At 38.5% G+C, this 18,749-nt stretch overlaps 1 protein-coding gene across 1 annotated transcript in view; it reads right to left on the bottom strand.

Annotated features, from left to right (window-relative positions):
- The window catches only part of DNAH11 (dynein axonemal heavy chain 11), a 356,503-nt gene that overhangs the window by 283,529 nt on the left and 54,225 nt on the right, over nucleotides 1–18,749 (bottom strand). Inside the window, exons 15-23 of the mRNA XM_060414536.1 lie at nucleotides 17,806–18,138; nucleotides 16,723–16,977; nucleotides 16,469–16,638; nucleotides 16,018–16,240; nucleotides 11,629–11,745; nucleotides 11,433–11,519; nucleotides 4,981–5,139; nucleotides 3,997–4,080; nucleotides 2,455–2,613 (exon numbers count right to left, since the gene is read on the bottom strand). Of these exons, the coding sequence (XP_060270519.1) occupies nucleotides 2,455–2,613; nucleotides 3,997–4,080; nucleotides 4,981–5,139; nucleotides 11,433–11,519; nucleotides 11,629–11,745; nucleotides 16,018–16,240; nucleotides 16,469–16,638; nucleotides 16,723–16,977; nucleotides 17,806–18,138 (1,587 nt within the window). The remainder of the gene's footprint in view (nucleotides 1–2,454; nucleotides 2,614–3,996; nucleotides 4,081–4,980; nucleotides 5,140–11,432; nucleotides 11,520–11,628; nucleotides 11,746–16,017; nucleotides 16,241–16,468; nucleotides 16,639–16,722; nucleotides 16,978–17,805; nucleotides 18,139–18,749) is intronic.

The raw sequence follows: 18,749 nt of genomic DNA, 5'->3' as shown, positions 1-18,749 counted from the left end.
AGGGCTGAGGTTTAGGCCAAGTTCACACTATACTACTTCCTTTTGTTTCATAACCTTCCCTTGTCAGCTCATTTCTTATCTCCTTTGCCCACAAAACCCAAATTTAAAGAGAATCACATTATTCATTTATTATAATTTAGCTGAAATCCCAGGAATCCGGCAGTAGCTCATTTGTCTTCTCTTAAGTATTCTATTCACTGAACATAATTCCCGGTTGCTTTCATGATTTAACCTAGTTTTATCATTGATTTAATCTTAGTTCCTTGGCAAAAAATAAGAATTCTTACTCATACTGTCATTATTCATATTTACCATGTGAAAAAAGTCATTCCGGTTTCCTCATCATCTCGTGAGTTCCCCACCCCAGTATTTGCTAAGAAGCTCTCAGGTCTTCCTAAGTGTGCAAAGTCACCCATGTCCTTTACAAATGAAGAGCTGACCCCACTACATGGTTTCCATCCCAGCTCCTCCTCTGAACATCCAGTCCCTCTTTCCTGGAAGCTGGCGTCTTCTCTGGCTCTCCCCAGCCGGTAACACTACTGATCACCATCTGCCTCTGCACAAGATGACTAAATAGCCCTGTGTGTCCAGGACCAGGTGCTTCCTTGGCTAAAACCTAAAGAGTCCTGAGCAAACCAGATGAGTTAGTTACTTCTGCATCACGTTTGACCTCACTCCAGAGCTGATGGGAGTCAGGTCTGTCTTACAGGAGGAACGAGCAGGGTGCGTTACGAGGTCCCCTGATGAGCTGCATGGTTTGCACAGGGAATATGGACAACTGGAAGTGAAGAGGTGACACCTGGAAGTGGGATCTAGTCGCTGCTCTGATGCCCCAGGGCAGCCTGGAGGAAGACGCCTTTTCCTAAATTGTCTGCCAAGAAGACATCTTTTTCTAGCTTGCAGAAAGGCATAGTACAGGTAAGAGCCTGTGGTGAGTAGAAAGCTCACTAGAGGAAATGTTTGGAGTGGGTGGGAAGTAGGGACAGACAGTCTACATACCATGTTGGGAGACTCAATAAAGATTTTCTGAAAGAACACAGTCATCAACTATGAAGTCTACATATGCAATGTCTGAAAGGCTCTCTGGAAAGTACTATAATAACAGCTTCAGGGACCATTTACTGAGGATTTGCTACGTGCTAGGTCTATATGTAACCTCATCTCCTGTGTGTTCACCAAGTCTGCACAGGAGCGCTATAGCATTGCTTGTATTTCATGGAAGGGGCAACTGAGGTACAGAGAGCAAGTAACTCGCCCAGGATCCCAGAGAGGTGTTAGGGTTAGACCAGTAAAGCCTAGGCCGTCCCCACTTCACCGGGCTGAGCCTCTCCTCAATTTCCCCACTCTGCAAACTCTGTCTTCAAATCATGAGAGCCTTTTTTCACAACGTGTGCCTAGCAGAAAACAAGCACATCAGGCTGCCTGTAATATATTTTAAATTCATGAAGGTCACCTTCCCCAGAAAATAAAGTGTAAGCTTGGTATATTTGCTCTTAAAAAGATTTAGAAGGGAAAAAAAACATAATCTCAAGTGGCATGGACACATGAGAAATAATTCTATATTTTGCAATAAAATCAAGACCATCAAAAGACCATCAAAACAAAATATGACACTATTACTAAACAAATTGTGGGAGGGAATCACTATTTCCAAATTCTCCCTCCTCCTAAATTCACTTCTGTGCTTTCATCCTCTCCACTAAATATAAGATTTTTTGCAGCCATGTCATGCTCTATAAAATGCTTTCACATTATCTTACTTGATTCTAACACGATATACATGATGTATAAGAGTAGACAGCATCCGTCTCATTTTATTAATAAAAAGTAACAAAAAGGTTAAGTGCACTATGTGAGGTCATATAGCCAGTAAGAGATAAAAGTGGTAGTGGGGGGAGGGGAGTGTCTTAGTTACTTCTGTCTGCTTTTAACGAAACACCATAGACTATTAAACCATAGTTTAATGAGGGGGATTAAACAACAAACATATATTTCTCACAGTTCTAGAGGCTACAGGTCCAAGATCAGGGTGCCAGCTTCATTGGGTTCTTGGTGAAGGCCTCTTTAGTTAACAGACATCTGTCTTATTTTCACATGGTAGAGAGAAGAAAGTTCTGGGGCCTTTGTCCCCTTACAAAAGTACTGACCTCATTCACTAGAGTTCTACCCTCATGACCTAATCATCTCCCAAGTATTCCATCTCCAAATACTGTCACACTGGGGATTCAGGCTTCAACACATGAGTTGGGCCGGTGCAGGGGAATGACACATTTCGTCTATGGCAACAGAGGCTGAAGCCACGAACTCTGCATGTCCAGTCCTTTGTCACATCTCAAGGAGACTGACCTCTTGCATCTGATCAGATGCAAATCCCACTTCATCCCAGAGGAATGATATGAACCAAGGAATAACATGTCACAAAAATATTCAGTTAATGAGACCCAGGACACTGACCCCAGTGGCCGTCGTCAGCTGGTGCCAATGCCTGTCCCTGAGGGCAGGGCTCTGCAACTCGGCAACGGCTCTGAGAGAGGTCATCGTGTCCTTCACTGTGCTTTCCAGGCCTGAGTAGGCATCCCACACGCGAACCTCCTTATCCAGAGACCAGATTTCCTAAAGGAAAGTGAAAAAACAACCCAGCTCTTGCATATAGTAATATACCTTATAATCTGCCTTCTATAAAAAATTATGTGTGCTTTTTCCTGGATTAGGAAGAGAGTAAACATGTTTAAGGCTCATAGATTAAAGACTAAAACCAGAGAAAAAAGAAAAATATCCACTCACTCATGTACTAGTCCACTATGTACAAGACACCTAGATACACTGGCTTCTTATTCACAGGCTCCAATTGGATGTCCCATGAGGAAACCCAAGGGTCATTAAATGCAGTGAAATAATAGAGTCTACAGGGCATGCGAATGAAGAGAGTTTCCTCTAGAAACATAAACACGCAGGAAACTGAGATTGTTACTGGATTGCTAAGACCTTCCTCCAAAGACCTGACTTGTTTAAACAACTTAAAGACATTCAAATAGGGCCCTTCACTTGACTGTCTCCTTGGCTCATGGAACAATATCAACAATTTTGAATGAGAAAACCCAAAATAAAGCAACAACTTCAGTACAAAAGGACAGTGCTAGAGGAAAAAAAGCAAAAGAGTTTCAGCTGAGATGGGGTTTAAACTGTAACTCTGCAGTGAGACCGTGCAATGGTAAAGGTCACAGGCAGGAAGTGAGCAATGAGGAGCACAGTGACCCCATGCCATCCGAAAGAATGACGGGACATTTCAGTTAGGGTTCTCGGATCAGGAGAAAATGGGAGAGAAAGATGGGAAGAGCTGGTTGGAGTGCAACACAGGACGAGGTTTGGGCAAGGACATTCTGGGGCAAGAAGAGAGCAAAAGGCCCAGCCTCTCACTGCTATGCATTTGGCTTTATTCAAAGAGGCTTTACTTTCTTTTAGAGGGCATAGGACAGTGGGGAGTAGATACCAAAACACAATATTCAAAGAAGCTGAGTTCTGTTGTATCGAGCCCCGCTGTGATATCAGAGTAGGCAGTTAAAAGTAAAGATCATAATATTTCATATATTTCCACAGGTTACTCCAGTGAGCTGCCCCAAAGCCCACAATCATAAGGTACCTTTGAAGATACTTCACTTATGGTTGCTAAGGAAAGAATTCAACAGTTTCATATGCCTAACCCCTCAGCCCTGCTCTTCACCTCTTTTTAACTCTAGACAGCCACAGAGTGCCTGAGTATAGCCGCTGCTCGTCAATTCATTAGCCCTAATATGCTTTTATACACTCATTCACAGAAAGGCAGGCTTGATTACAAGTGCAACTGGCTAGAGTGGGAAAAAAATTCCTGTCTCAAATCATCCTGTTTGAAGTAAATAAGGACATGCGGCCCAACACAGCAGATTCTAGGTTAGGGAAGATGGAAGGAGGTGGTGCAGAGGAAGATAAATCGTCATCACAGACAGTTATGGAACTTGCCTTGGCAAACCTTCTGAGTTCCACTTCCATCTGCTCCACATTAATCTGTCTCCACTGGGTTTTAGTCCAATTATCAATGCTTCTCTGAAAACGCACAAGCAGATAAAAGTGTCAACAACATTTGGTGAAAGCAAGTCTCCACAGCAAAATATATAAACTGATGATACACAGCAACTCCATCATCCAGGGGAAAGTCAATTACTTAAGTATTAACTGCACCTGTCAAAGCTTCCCTAACACCAAAACAAAAAAGTTATCAGAACATGTCAAACTTAAGGCTAAAACATTGTGATACATTAATTTCTAGAAGCAATGGCAAATTCCATACACATACTATCATTATCATTTAATCCTGAATAGTTTGAATGAATTGATAAATAATGTCACCATTAAATATCATGTTTTTATAATTCTACATATAAAATAAGCTTTTGGGAAAAAACCTTCATCCATTATAGCCAAAACTCTCATTTCTTGTAAATGTATTTCTATATGGCTCTCACCTAACTTCAAAGAAAATCATGTATATATAACACATATTGCAATACGCCTAGCTCCTTAGAACTTATTTTTATACTTAAGTTTGTAACTTAACTAGCAATATACAAATTATTTTTAGCCAGGCCTGTTTATATATGCACACATATATAAGTACAAGCATGGGTGTATATGTGAGTTTGTATGCAGAGAGGACCATATGTGTGCAATATATATTAACTTTTATTTATATTCTATAGAACTCTCTAGAAGGACTTGAGACTCATACCAAGTTTCATTGAGAACTGAAAACAAAAACCACGAATAATTCAGAGAAGAATCTTCAACTAACAAGTCATAGGAACTCTAATTCTGGGGCAAAAGTTTAACAGTCACATATTTTAAGATATTACAAAATTATGCAGGCACTAAAAATTGCATATTTATACAAAAGAAATACTAAAAGGAAAAAAAAAACATGCATGCTTTCAACAAGCAGTGTCTTACTCTAACATAAATAATGACATCCCAGAGCCCCTTGAGCAACTTTATCTCTTTGCGACACTGCTTCATTTGTTTGTACTCTGGAAGAGCCACTTCAAAAAGATGAGTGGATTCCTGCATTTGCAGCATCTCTTCTTCCAATGCCTCAAGCTCTTGATTTGCCTGAGGAGAAAGCAGAAAACACAAACACACCTAATATCCAACAAGCTGCCAGAGAAGAGAAGCCACAGTGTTCTGGTTCCATTAACATTTACAACTTCGATTTTTAAAAGAAAGAGAAATCTGACGTATAATTATTGGTAAAATGTAGAAGGCTTTAGATGAGCAAACGCACAGCTACTCAAAAAGCTAGAGTAGACTATCAGTGAATCCAATAATGATATCAATACCTTCCCCATACACTGTTTCAGCAAAATCTGCTCTGGTATCAAATTGCTATGAAGACAAATTGTCTTCTTGATTTTCCTCATACAGCTGGGGACTTTTCTGGGGAGCAAAAGAGGAGGTGCAAGAAGCTTCCACTGAAGAATAAATCACTTAAAAATAAAAAACAACCTTCAAATTTAAAAAATGTCCCAGAGATTATCAATACACAAAATATTCCCAGGTGGCGTTAGTGGTAAGGAACCTGCCTGCCAGTGCAGGAGATATAAGAGACACAGGTTCCATCCTTGGCCTGGGAAGATCCCCTGGAGGGGAGCACGGCAACCCACTCCAGTATTCTTGCCTGGAGAATCCCATGGACAGAGGAGCCTGGTGGGCTGCATTCCATTGGGTCACAAAGAGTTGGACATGACTGATGAGACAGAGCACACACAGGAAAAATTTCACCATATGATTATATTTGGCTCCCCTACCATCTCATCAGTGTACAGCAGTTTACGTTTTACACCAAATATAAGCTGACTCTTTCTTAATAAGCCAATTCTTTTTTTTTGATAAGCCAATCCTTAATTTTTTATTAACATACCAGTGTCTTAATATGGTCAAGTGCAAAGAGTACCAAAGAGCGTGCATGCAGGAAAAGCTGGGAACCCAAGGCCCTCTCTCCCATTCTTCTGGAGGCTGTTTCTCTAGTTCTCAGTTCTCTGCACAAGCTGTGCTTATTGATTTATCAAGTTTGGACATTACAGATTTACTGGGTTTGCAAACAAAGGATTTAACATTGCTTTTCTACTTTATATTTTCTCTCAACCTTCTCTCAATATCCAACAATTCTATCTATTACTTTAGGTCTTCTGAGTTTCTTAACTTTAAATACCCACAGTTAATCATTTATCAACTTTCAACTCTCTTAACTTCTTGCAATGCAAATTAGAATATTAGCACTCTAACATTCTTTCATGATGTAAGTTGTTTCATTTTTACATGTTATACCTGTATAAACATTAACTGCAATTCTCTTAGTATTACAAATGTTAGAAAAATTCCATACATATAAAAAGGGGTCTGGCTATGAGCATACACACCATCCAGCTTAGGAAATACTTATTACTAATAACTTTTAATGACCTTAATTTTATCCTTCTCTTTCCCACTATAAACAAAATCACTAAATTTTTATTTAACATCACTGATTTTATAATATTTTCACTATATGTGTTTTTACTGCAAATGCTAAACTCTTAGAATTTATGGCTTGAAATTTATATGAACACTATATATTAAGAATTTTTTATTTTTGAGATACTTCTATATATTCGTGTAAAGTATGCATTAAGTTCATTTCTACCACTTTATAGCACTACCCAGTGTGAATACGCTACAATTAAGTTATTCTACTGCTGATAGTGATTTCTGTATCTCACCATTAACCCTGATGCTACTAGGATTTTTATGTGCTCTGGTTAAAATGTCTTAGAGTTTTGCTATCCTTTAATGGGTTAAAAGGATAGAGTTTCTATCATAAGTGAATGGTGAATGGTACCTAAAGATCTTTTGGCATTTGTTAAGATGGTTATATGACTTTTCTCTTAATCTATTAACATGATGAATTATATTAATTTTCTAATGTTAAATTAAACATTTTCCTGGAATGAACCCAACCAATTTATATGGATTATTTGGTTTAGTTTGTTTGTATCTACGTGTACAGAAAAAAGAATGGCTTATAATTTTTCCTTTCTCATACTATCCTTTCACAAAAATAAGACATGCTTCATACAGCAGTTTTTGAGTGTTCATTCTTCTTCTGGGCTCTGGAAGCATATGAATGAGGTTTATTTCCAGAAAGCTCCTTGAATTAACCTATAATCCCATCAGAGCCTGTTATTCTCTGTTTTAAACTAATGGTTTATATTTTTATTTTCCTATTGGTTAATTTTTAATAGTTATAGGACTATTCAGGTATGTTATTTCTTGAGATAGTTTTAGTATGTTCCCAAAAATGTATCCACTTTGCTTAAATTTCATTGATTATATTTGACGATGTTTTGAATTTCTGCTCTTTCTGTAGTGCCGTTTCCTATTTATTCCTAGGATTGTGGATTGTTCTGTTTTCCCTTTGTTAATTCTGCCTGGGATTTGTCAATATAATTAGTCTTTTCTGAGAATCAATTTTGGCTTTGTTTGTCCTCTCTTTTCTTGAAATACACATATTGGAAGTCATTTCAGCAATGATTTGTTGATGGTTGATGCATTCTGCTTTTGTTTACCTTAAATACTCTTGTTACTGAAATATAATTTTACACTGGAGAATTGGGAAAAAATCATCTATCTCCCAGCTTCCATTGTTGCTGGTGACAAATATGCTCTTACCTCAGGTATCACTTCTAACAGATAATCTGTCTTTCCTATCTGGATGCTTTAAAGGTTTTCTCTTTGCCATGGGTATTCTGTAGTTCACTGTGATGTGTGCAGATGTTGACTTCGTATTTAACCTTTATCAGTGAATATCGTGAATCAGTTGATTCATGCTTTGACCAGTTCTAAAAAAAAAAACTCCCAGCTACTCTATCTCCACTGCGTTTCTTCCAGGAAGTCTGAGGAGAAGAGTTAGACATCATTCTAACTTCTCACTCTGTATCTCTTCAGCTCTCCTGTATTTTTTATCTCCTTTCACCTATGTGCTGTCTTCTAAGTGGTTCCTTCCAATGTCATTTGCATTTCACTAATCCTCTTTTCAATTTAACTAATTCTTTAACCACTACTGAATTGTGTCTTTTAAAATAATTTTGAGCCTGGGGAGGGACACAGGCGGGGACAGAGAAAAAATAAAATAAAATAAAATAATTTTATTTTTCATTTCCATAAGTCCCTGGTCCGTTTTCAAACTCAGCTGATCATTTTTGATAGTCTCAAAACTGAGAACTTGCTTATTTTTTTCAATATTACCTTTTATTTCCATAATAAATGTTGGGTTGTTTTTTTGTGTGTATGTGGCTGCACCACATGTGGGACCTTCGTTCCCTGACAGGGATCAAAGCCAGGCCCCAAGCAGTGGAAGCACAGTCTTAACCACTGCACCACCAGAGTCGTCCCAATAAATGTTTTCTAATATCCAACACTTTGTGTCTGTATCTGTCGTCTGCTCTTTCTGTTGGCCCTTATGCATGACGGTGGGTTTATTTTACTGGCAACTCAAATTTCACTAAATTTAAGCTGTTGGGCCCCTGAAGAGATTAGAATAAGATCACTTTATTCTTTTCTATCCAGAGGAGATCTGGATTTGTTTCTATTGTGTGCTAGGAACTCTTTGTAACCATTTCAGTTTCCTGACCTGGAAATTCCTTAGCTATAAGAGTAGTACAAAATTGAACCACCACAACTCTTGGGGGAACAGGCCCATGTTTACCAATTCCCAGAGGATCCTTTTCTCTGTTTTTTTCAACCTATTCTGAGCAAAGACTGTCATCTCAAAGGCTCCCTGCAGGCTACAGATATTCCCAGCCCACCCTCTCATTAAGGGTGAAAGTGAAAGTCACTCAGTTGTGTCCGACTCTTTGCAACCCCATGGACTATACAGTCCATGGGGTGAGTTCTCCAGGCCAGAATATACTGGAGTGAGTAGCCTTTCCCTTCTTCTTGGGGATTTTCCCAACCCAGGAATCAAACCCACTGCAGGTCTCCCACACTGCAGGTGGATTCTTTACCAGCTGAGCCACCAGGGAAGCCCTCTTAAAAGGATCTCCTCCTTTGTCTTGAAAGCTAATTACAAAGTTCTAGACTTCTGGTACTTTGATTTGCCCCTATAGCAGCACAGAGTTTTATGTTTCCCTCTGCTTTCCATCCTGGTTTCAGCTACTCTATTTTCCTGCCCTTTAAAGATTTCTCTTGTTTTCTTGGGAACTCAGCAATAGATTTAGAATTATGTATTTGTGGACATGTTTCAGCATCTGTTTTACAAAAGAGGGATTTTCGAAATGGCTAGTCAACCACACTCCCCAGAGTCAACAGCCCTTTTATTTATTTTTAATTATTTCCCTATTAGTTATACTAATTATTCCTACAAATATAAATCTAATTATTTTAATTCAATTGTTCATTGTATCTTTGTCTATGAAGAGAGAATATCACATAATATAAATTTCCCAGTAATTGGTTATAAAAGGAGAGATGTACCATACCACTTCCCTTGTTCCTGGTGGGTCAATGGTTTCCATCTTTTGGAGTGAAGTGCCTTGAGTACTGGGACCTACCATGTCAGTCCAGAACAAGCATATACCTGACTTGGGTTGAAGCTAGTTACATAAACATTAGACACGCTTGCTGAACAAACACATAAGAAAATGACTTTAAGATAAAAGTAACCGAGTCCTACTATATTCAAAACTTTGTATAAATCTTGAACATATTCTGTAGGTGCAAAGTTAAATATCTGACTTTTAAATATGTAACTGTATGGTGTTACAGTATAGCATGAAAATGGTAAGACTCAATAAATGATAACTGCAGGAAATGTTTACACACAGCACATTAGTTAGTCAAGGAAAAACATCTCCCCATCCAATCTGTTGAGACCACCTGCAATGTAGATATACTCTTAAAAAAAACCAACAGTATTAGAATATTCTAACCTACTCCCTTTTCAGTGAATAAATTAACCACTTTCCCTCAGCCAAGTGAAAGAAAAGACCTGATGCTATAGAATGGTGTTTAATGAATGGTTGAAAGAAGTTAAAACTAAATTCAAACCAAAATTTGGAAAGATAAGTAAAAAATCATGTCAGCTTCAAGCTTTACAAGAGTCTAAGCAGTATTTTTTGGCCATCTGACGCAAAGAACTGACTCATTGGAAAAGACCCTGATGCTGGGACATATAGAAGGCAGGAGGAGAAAGGGGCAACAGGGGACTAAATGGATGGCATCACTGACTCCATGGACATGAGTCTAGGCAAACTCCAGGAGACAGTGAAGGACAGGGAAGCCTGGCGTGCTGCAGCCCATGGGGTCACAGAAAATCAGGCATGACTGAGCGAATGAACAACAACAAAAGCAGTGAAGACTATCTCCAGCGCGAAGTCAAGTCAGGACGGCAGCCCACACGAGCCCAGGAAAACTTCCAGTCCTGCATCTAAGCTTCAAAGTCATCAGTTAGGCTGCTAGGTTAAGAATTCTTAGAGAAACAAAGATACAATTTTTCTAATAAAATTTTAAAATGTTTTTTTCAAGCCTCATGAATTATGCACCATTTTGGATTATCTGCCTGTTACATACATTCTTATAGTCAACTATGATAAAGTAGCTCATTATGAACTAGGATTGAATGACTCAATAATATTTGTACCCAGAATTAAGAATAAGTTACAGGCATTCACTTGAAAGGCCCTAAAACACTAGCCACCTCCAGAAAACCATGTAACATATATTTGGGGAGTGAGCACGCAGACATATATAGTGTGCAGTTGGGAGTGAGACTGAGGACATGTAATCAAGCCTAAAGAAGAAAGAGCAGAATGAGGTGGGGGGAAGAGTAAGTTAGGGATTTTCCTTACTATGATTGAGAATTATGAACCAAGTATCACATAGGAAATAGCACAATGGTCAACATTTCTCATCTTTTAAAAAAATAAACAGCTAAAATTTTAATTTTATTTTAAATTTTAAAATTCTGTCATTAACTGTTATCTCCAACAAGGTACTCAGTTATACATGATTATATCTTTATCTGAAAAAAAAAAAAGAATAGAAGCTGTATCATAGGGATATTGTAAGAACTGAAATAAATAACATGTAACATGCTTAACACAGTTCTTGACATATAAAGTGTTTAAAAAATAATAGTAGTTGTTAGTTTCATTAGTATGAGTACTTTGATGATAACAGCATTCTGGGGAGACATGATTTAAATCACAATATAATTTACTTGGGGAAAATGGTTTATAACTGGGTTTATACAGCTAATTCTCAACCCATAACTAATTGCCAAACTAAAGTAAAATATAGCAGTATCTCAATGTCCCATTTATTTTTTTAAATAGCTATTATAACACACAAGATCACTGCAATCACATTACCTTATCAAGTACTGTATATGGATTTTCTGCATTAAAATGAAGGGGCGCATAGAATCTGAATCTCTCTCTGAACTCTGCCTGCTTCTCCTGATGAAGGCAGAAAAAGACAAAGAGAATCTCAAACAAACAGCTTCAACCAGTCTCATAAAACCTTTCTTAAACAACCACAACAAAACAACTTTGTTAGATAGCTTACATCAAACAAAACGCACGCTTTCCTTATAAGAGAGACTTCTGCATTTTGGAGAGGTGAGACTTCATGTCTGACAGTTGCTGCAATCTTTTTGGTAGTTTCCCATCTTTCAGGTAATTCCTGCAAAAACAAAGGTGCAAATGGGAAATCACTGCAGCACCTAAAACAAACCAGCGCCACAGGATTGAATTATCCTAATCTTTCTCCGCTAACCCATGGCATCCTTTCATTCTTGTATAAGAGATGGAGTTTACCCCAAAGATTAAAGTGACTAAAAGGCTCAGAACCAGGCTGAATCCCAGGCTGACACACTGGCACCTCTGGAGTCACGTCTTCCAAGCACAAACCAGGCTGTCCTCTGAAACTGACCTCAGCATAAATCAAAATGTTTTCGAAATAAAACACAAATTACCAAATTATTTTGCTACTGAGGTAACAAAATTAAGTGCTCTGGAAATGACTCGGTTGATCTAACACCTAGAAATGGAGCCATGTTTAGCCAGTGAAAAGATGTTTTGGATCTGGTGGGGCAGAGATGAAAAAATATGGATCAGTCTTGTCCTTCATTTTCCTCTGACTCCCAAAGCTGTGTTTGTGCTTGCTCTGGATGGAGAGTTTGAATGTTTGGGTTAATTGTAAATAAAAGGATTTTCAAAGTAAGATGAGGCAAAGGGAAGGGAAGATTAATTCCTACTTGATGGAAGACAAAGCAGTCATAAATTGTTCAGGTAGCCACTCAACTCTGCTATCCTGACTACAATGCAAACGGCAACAGCAACTTACTCTCTCTGAAGAGCCCTCTGTGTAACTGCTGTTGAAAAGCATTCCTTGTGTCCAGACTAAGAAAGCATTGTTTGTCTGGGTCATCTCCCAGGACACTGAAATTGTTTTGTCACACAAAACCACACATGGTGATGGGACTCTACTTGGGTATCTGAAGTACAAAAATCAAAGGTTTTAAAGACTATTTTGTAACCTTTGATAAATATTTGAGAAATGATTCAGTAACTGTCAATTATGAAAAGTGCACTGTGCTAAGTATAAATTGTATCTGAGTGGTGGAGGAGGGCTACAAAGATAAAACATATGCTTTAGACAGATATTGAGATATCATCTGTCAGTGTGAATGAGAGGCACACAAAATAACTTTTTTCATGACAGAACCTGTTAACTTCCATCAGGAGGTGTTATGAAATGAAAATGCAACACGGTGTCCTGACAGAAACACCCAACCAGGCCAGGAGCTAAGAGACTTGGGCTCTAAAGCCACCTGCTTTTCATCTTGTTTCTCCATCCTTCTCAACCAAACTCTGCATCCTCATCTGTGCAGTCTCACTCTGCAATTCCAACTGACCCCACAGAACCTAGAAGGTTCATGGAGTCCCTCAGGGCCAGGGGGGAAAAGACAAGAAGAAGCTAGGTGAGCTCAGGGTCCTTAACCTTCTTCAGCTACACTAGACCCGCTGCTACCAGCTTTGCATTTGGGGATACCAAAGAAGCTTCCGCTTGATAAAAAGTAAACTGTCATTGAAAACCAATAGATTAGATGACCTCCAAAGTCTAGCTGATACTGGTTCACTCAAGGAGGAGACACTGCCTCAGAGGCTCACAGCAATGAGTGGATTTCAACAGGGAGAGATGAGGGTGAGATCCCTCGATTATCTTGTAAGGTTTCCAACGCAGAATGGAGTGAGTGTGTGGGCTCTATGGAAACTGGACAGGATTCTGAGGCCAGGGGCAGTCAATGAAGGTTCCGTAACGGGGAGGGGACTTTAAGAAATCCATAGATTACAGGTGTAATCTAGCTTCAGAGCATATTGTAGACAGAGTATGAGAACACAGACATGCCCAGGGGTTTTAAGCATCAAACTCAGCACAGGCAAGTTTAGGGAAATGTTGTGACTGCTAATGATTATGAAGGAGAAAAAGTAACTCTCACAAATGGCTTCAATTAAAACAAATCTGGTACCTTGTTAGCCCCCACAAGCAACTTGGACTGCCTGTAAATCTTATATTTTCCCCTGATCAGCATGAATTACCAGCATCGAGACACACACAGAGCTAAAAGTGTGGTTCACTTTTGAAACCTTGAAAAGCTTAGTATTTTCAATATTGCCAAAACTGTAAGTAGTGAGTCAAACTTATTTTTACAGAAAAAAAGCAGAATACCACATTTGCTTTTATTCATCTTGGAAACGTAAGAGTCCATTAGAAAGCATGTAAGCTAAAAAATGCATCAAAGAATTTTAAATCTTTCGCCAGACCACTGCACTAAAATTGAATATCTGAACCTAACAGTCAGCACTAAGTGACCTGATCAAACACGTCTCCATCACCACTTACACCTTCCTCATTAACTTATTGTTGAACAATGTATATAAGGTGCCATATGTGTCAGGAAAATCTGTCAAAGACTTAAAAATGACAACAGAAATGACTGGGACCTAGCTTTAGCAAAGTGTGAGCCAAACTTTTATAATACAAATTCTGGAGGCCATGACCCAAATCCCCCTATCAGTTCCTTCTATTAATGGCTGGTTTCTCTATACAACATATTTTCAGGTTCAAGATCTGACTCAAAGAATATCCCAATCTTCCTAAAAACAAACACGCATAGTGTGTTCTACGGTCATTATTTAATCTCTCACTCTTGTTATATACTATCTATCCACGTTGCCTTTCACTCCAAATCAAACTAGATTTTCTTTTCGAGACAGATTTTACTTAAACAAAATTTAATAATTCATATACAGTAATTCTTTGTAGCCAACAGAGCATTTGTAAATACAGTGTTGCAGTGAGTCTTCACAAAACAAAATGTGGACTATGAAATGGAGCAGCAGAAGTGAAAAACATTTTGGCAGTTCCTCAAAAAGTTAAACTTAGAAACCACATGACCCAGTTATTCTACTCTTAAATTTTTTTCAAAAATGGAATGAAAACAGGTACTCAAATACTTTTGCACTAATGGCCACAGCAACATTATTCAAGACAGCCAAAAGATGAAAAGAACCCTAATATTCCTTAATGGGTGAAAGGCTAGACAAACTGGAACATACATACATATATATACATACACACACACACCTGAACATCATTCAGCCATAAACAGGAATGAAGTAGTGATATATGCTACAATGTTCATGAATCTCAAAAACATCCTGCCAAGTGAGAAAAGCCAGACACAAAAGGCCACATATTGTATAAAACCACTTATATGAAGTTTCTACAGTAAGTAAATCCATAAGGACAGGAAAAGACTGGCAGTAGCCCCGGACAGATGGCAGGCAGTAGGGGAGTAGTGGGGAATGACCACTAATGGACATGGAGTTTCTTTGAAGGTGATGAAAATGTTCTGAAACTATAATAGGCAGAGGCAGGGGTTACACAACCTTGTGAATGTACTAATGCCACACATTTTGAAGTGGTTACTTTTACGTTATATAAACTATGAATTTCACCTCAATTTAAAAAAAAAACATGGGGAATTGGAGACAGTATAGACAAATGTTGAAAGTGACGGATCTTGAGGGATATTTTACTGAAGAGGAAGCATGCTCTGAGACAAACATATGAGATGGATTTGCAAAAAAGAAATCCTAGTTTGAGTTCCATGCTCTAATCACTGAACTAGACAGAATTCAATAAAAAGTTTTTTTTGTTTGTTTTTTTTTTTTTTACTTAATGCAGAAACTGATCAAATTGCAAAGTCAAACATAAGCCTGTCCTGGAAGCTGGTAGATGATGTAAATATGTAAACTCTCTATAGAATTTCAACATGAACATGGGAATAGCAGCTCAATGGTGAGATTTTTATTCATGAATTCAGTGATAACCACAAAGACTTTGCACATCATTTGGCACACAGCAGCCAAGTCAATCCAGAACATAGAGCAGGGTGACACAGAAACCCTGTTTAGGAAACAGTGATTTCTCCATCCAAATTGGGCTTTATTCATTCTTTATTAACATGTCCACGATTTGTTTCCAAAGACTAGGACAGTTCTCAACTGACAGGCAATTTTAGATGAAAAAGAGAGCTGGAGTTCATTTCACATGGGAAAGTGAAGATATAAGAGAAACCCCAAAGTCCTTGAGAGACTCTCTATTACCTGAATACCTCTAACACGAAGATGGTGAAGCAGAGCCACGCAGAGCAAGGATTTGGGCATGAAATACCCCTAGATTTGTACATCCTAGCTTCATTACTTGAGTGGCCCTGAGAAAATTAGTCCCTTTCAGCTTCAGATTCTGAAGCTGTAAAATGAAAACATTAATATCTACAGTGTCTGTTGCGACGAAGAGTCATAAGACAGTACACAGGAAGAATGAACGTGGGTACAGGAGGTGCTCAGTTTATGGTGATGGTGAGTATTTTACCCCTACACTCACCTTTAGCTGGGTATAGACTTGCTCAGGCATCTTCTGGCCATACATTTCCAAGAGTGTGATGGTTTCTTTCAGTGGTTCAAAGAGTTCATCAGTAGCTCTCTGTCGGCTTCTTACAGCCAGAAGATGCCCCATAATGTCAACTAAACCATCATGATCGCCTTCACTTAATTCTCTCTGAAGCCCAGCATCTGTCTCCTTTATAAATTCTTGTAGTTCATTCAGGCTATAAGGACAGGTATGTACATACACATATACAAACACAAATTAAACTCATGAAAACTTAGAAGAATAAGGCTTTTGACTGATTATTTTCAGTATTTACCTAAGTAAATGTTTGTTAACTGTATTATAAAACTGGCAATTTTAATGCTCTTAAAATTAATACATCAGTTTTAAGAAGCAGTCAGGTATGAGAAGTTATAATTCCAAACACCAAAACACAAAGCGCTACCTGTCGATGACGAATCTCAAAAGATGCTCCTGAAACATCCAGCTCCATTTCCTGATGATGTTCAGCAAGCTCACTTTAAAAGGCTTCATGTCCACCTTGAACCAACTATCAAACACCCTGAAGTCGTCAAACTTGCTCATCTGAACATACAGAGCCTCATAAATGTCAATCTATAATTAGAAAAAAAAATAGTCACTGTGCAACAACTCAGTCAAAACCCAGAAACTAGATTGACTGCTGAAGGTTTTCCTTGCCTGTTCTTTGAACTGCTCAAGTGTTGGTGACTGTTCAGGGACCTCTTCATTCACGCGAGGCTCCACCTCCTCAGCCGACACAGTAGGGCCATACAGAAGGAAGTGCTTCATGGACTCGGCTCGGTCTTCTACCCAGAGGTAAGCATACGTGTCCAGGGTGTTTCTGAAGTCCAAGACTTTGCTGATAACGTCAGTTACTCTCCTCATGATCTCCTGCCTGCCTTCTGCCAGGCCCAGCATGTTGTCCACATCACTCTAAACAACAGCAGAGCCAAGCATTTACAAAACTCAACCGTGTTCTCTCAATTATGTGCAACCCAACATTCTCCAAGGCCAGTCGTCAAAAGAGAATAGTTAGTAAGATAAAAAACTGTGTTGCCTTTCCCAACTTTTCTTTATGCTCATTATCCCAATTAATTTTGAATCATTACTATAAAAGCTAATTTTATAATAATAATTGTCATTAATATACATGTATTTGTACAGGCATTACGTATTCAAATGTCTGGGTAGTTGAGTAATGAATTCAGGGAAGTTGCAACCCTCTATATCCTTTTCTGCCTTTTCATCTGAAATATTGTTTCTTAATATTTTCTCTTTTGCATTTATATATCAAGAATGAAGTGCTTTCTCTCATGTGGCTTTATCCCATTTTAAAAAGCTGTTCTAAAATTCCTGATTTTCCTGGCTGACTCAGGATTAGCTCACAGCATCTTGCTTTCAGGTTAGTTACAAATAAAATTAACCACACTTGGGATAAATACAGCACAAAAGTGTGAACATCAGATTAGAGAGCACTAGAACTCAAAATTGAAGTATATTCAGAAGAAAAGCTTTGGAATTAGCTTTGCATTTGTTTGTAACTCTAAACATATGTGCAAAATTGGATAAAATATATGTAAATATGAACTTTTAAAAATATATAAACTTTTTAAAGAATTTATTTCAAGTTTCCTTGATCTCTCTGTATTCTATTTTCTGCATTCAGTATTCAGTATCACTATTAATAAATGCATGTATGAGCTCTTAATCTATTATGTACATATAATTAATAAATGCAATACCTATTTGCAAAGAGCATACCTGGTAGTTTTCTGTTTCCAGATGTGCTGCCACCCGCTTCATCTGGGCAGACATTCTGAAACTACTGCATAGCATTTCTTCCACCAGATCATAGAAGCCATCTCCAGCCTCTCTTTCTAAAGAAGGCTTAAACAGAATTTCCGGGGGCATTAAGATCATGTGTGCTTGAAAAAATGGTGCAGGTTTCAACTGTTTCTCTGTGTTCTTCAGGAAGAAGTCTAAGTCATGCATTATCGCTTGAAAAAAGCCTTCCACCACGATGTCATCAATAAATTCTACATAAATCTTCCAGGCATCCAGAGAAGGACTGGCTCTGAATAGCTTCCTATTTTCCTACCAACAGCAAGTATTAATAGATCAGTAGAGACAACAGCGAGTATAAAAATGAAAGCTGTTCATTTAAATGGTACATTAAAGGGGCTGCATTTAGGGGTACAACAGAGAAACATTCAAATGCTTGGCTGTAGAATCTTAAGCCAGATGGCAATGACCCAAGCAGGATTCTGTAACAGTTTATTTATAAAATACATTCCAAAGTCATTCTTTAAAGGAGAAATCATTATGAAGACTGCTACCTACAAATACACACAAAAACTACACTATTTCCCAAAACATCCTAGATGGATGGGGCCTGGGACTTGACCTTCCAGGCCCTCTCCTGTACATGAAGTTCCCCCACCCAGCCAGTAGTCCGGAGAACACTGAGCTGGGAAACCAGAGATCACTCAGTCAGCACAGAGTGACGTGCTCTAGCCCATTCTTGGAGACTTGCACAGTACTTATGTTAAAGTCCATTAACCTGGTTTAACTGATTGTTTCCAAGCACGAAATTATTTTGGGCCACCCACCTATGAGCAGCTGGAGGAGTAATACTAACTCAGCTTGGGAAACACTGACCTGGGGAAGTCCAACCTCCCTTTGTGCTTTAATAACATCAAATTCCT

Source organism: Ovis aries, chromosome 4 (assembly GCF_016772045.2).
Source record: "Ovis aries strain OAR_USU_Benz2616 breed Rambouillet chromosome 4, ARS-UI_Ramb_v3.0, whole genome shotgun sequence".
In the NCBI taxonomy this organism is placed as follows: Eukaryota; Metazoa; Chordata; class Mammalia; order Artiodactyla; family Bovidae; genus Ovis; species Ovis aries.
Note: the sequence above shows the minus strand (reverse complement) of the source record. Positions and strands in the feature narration are given on the sequence as shown.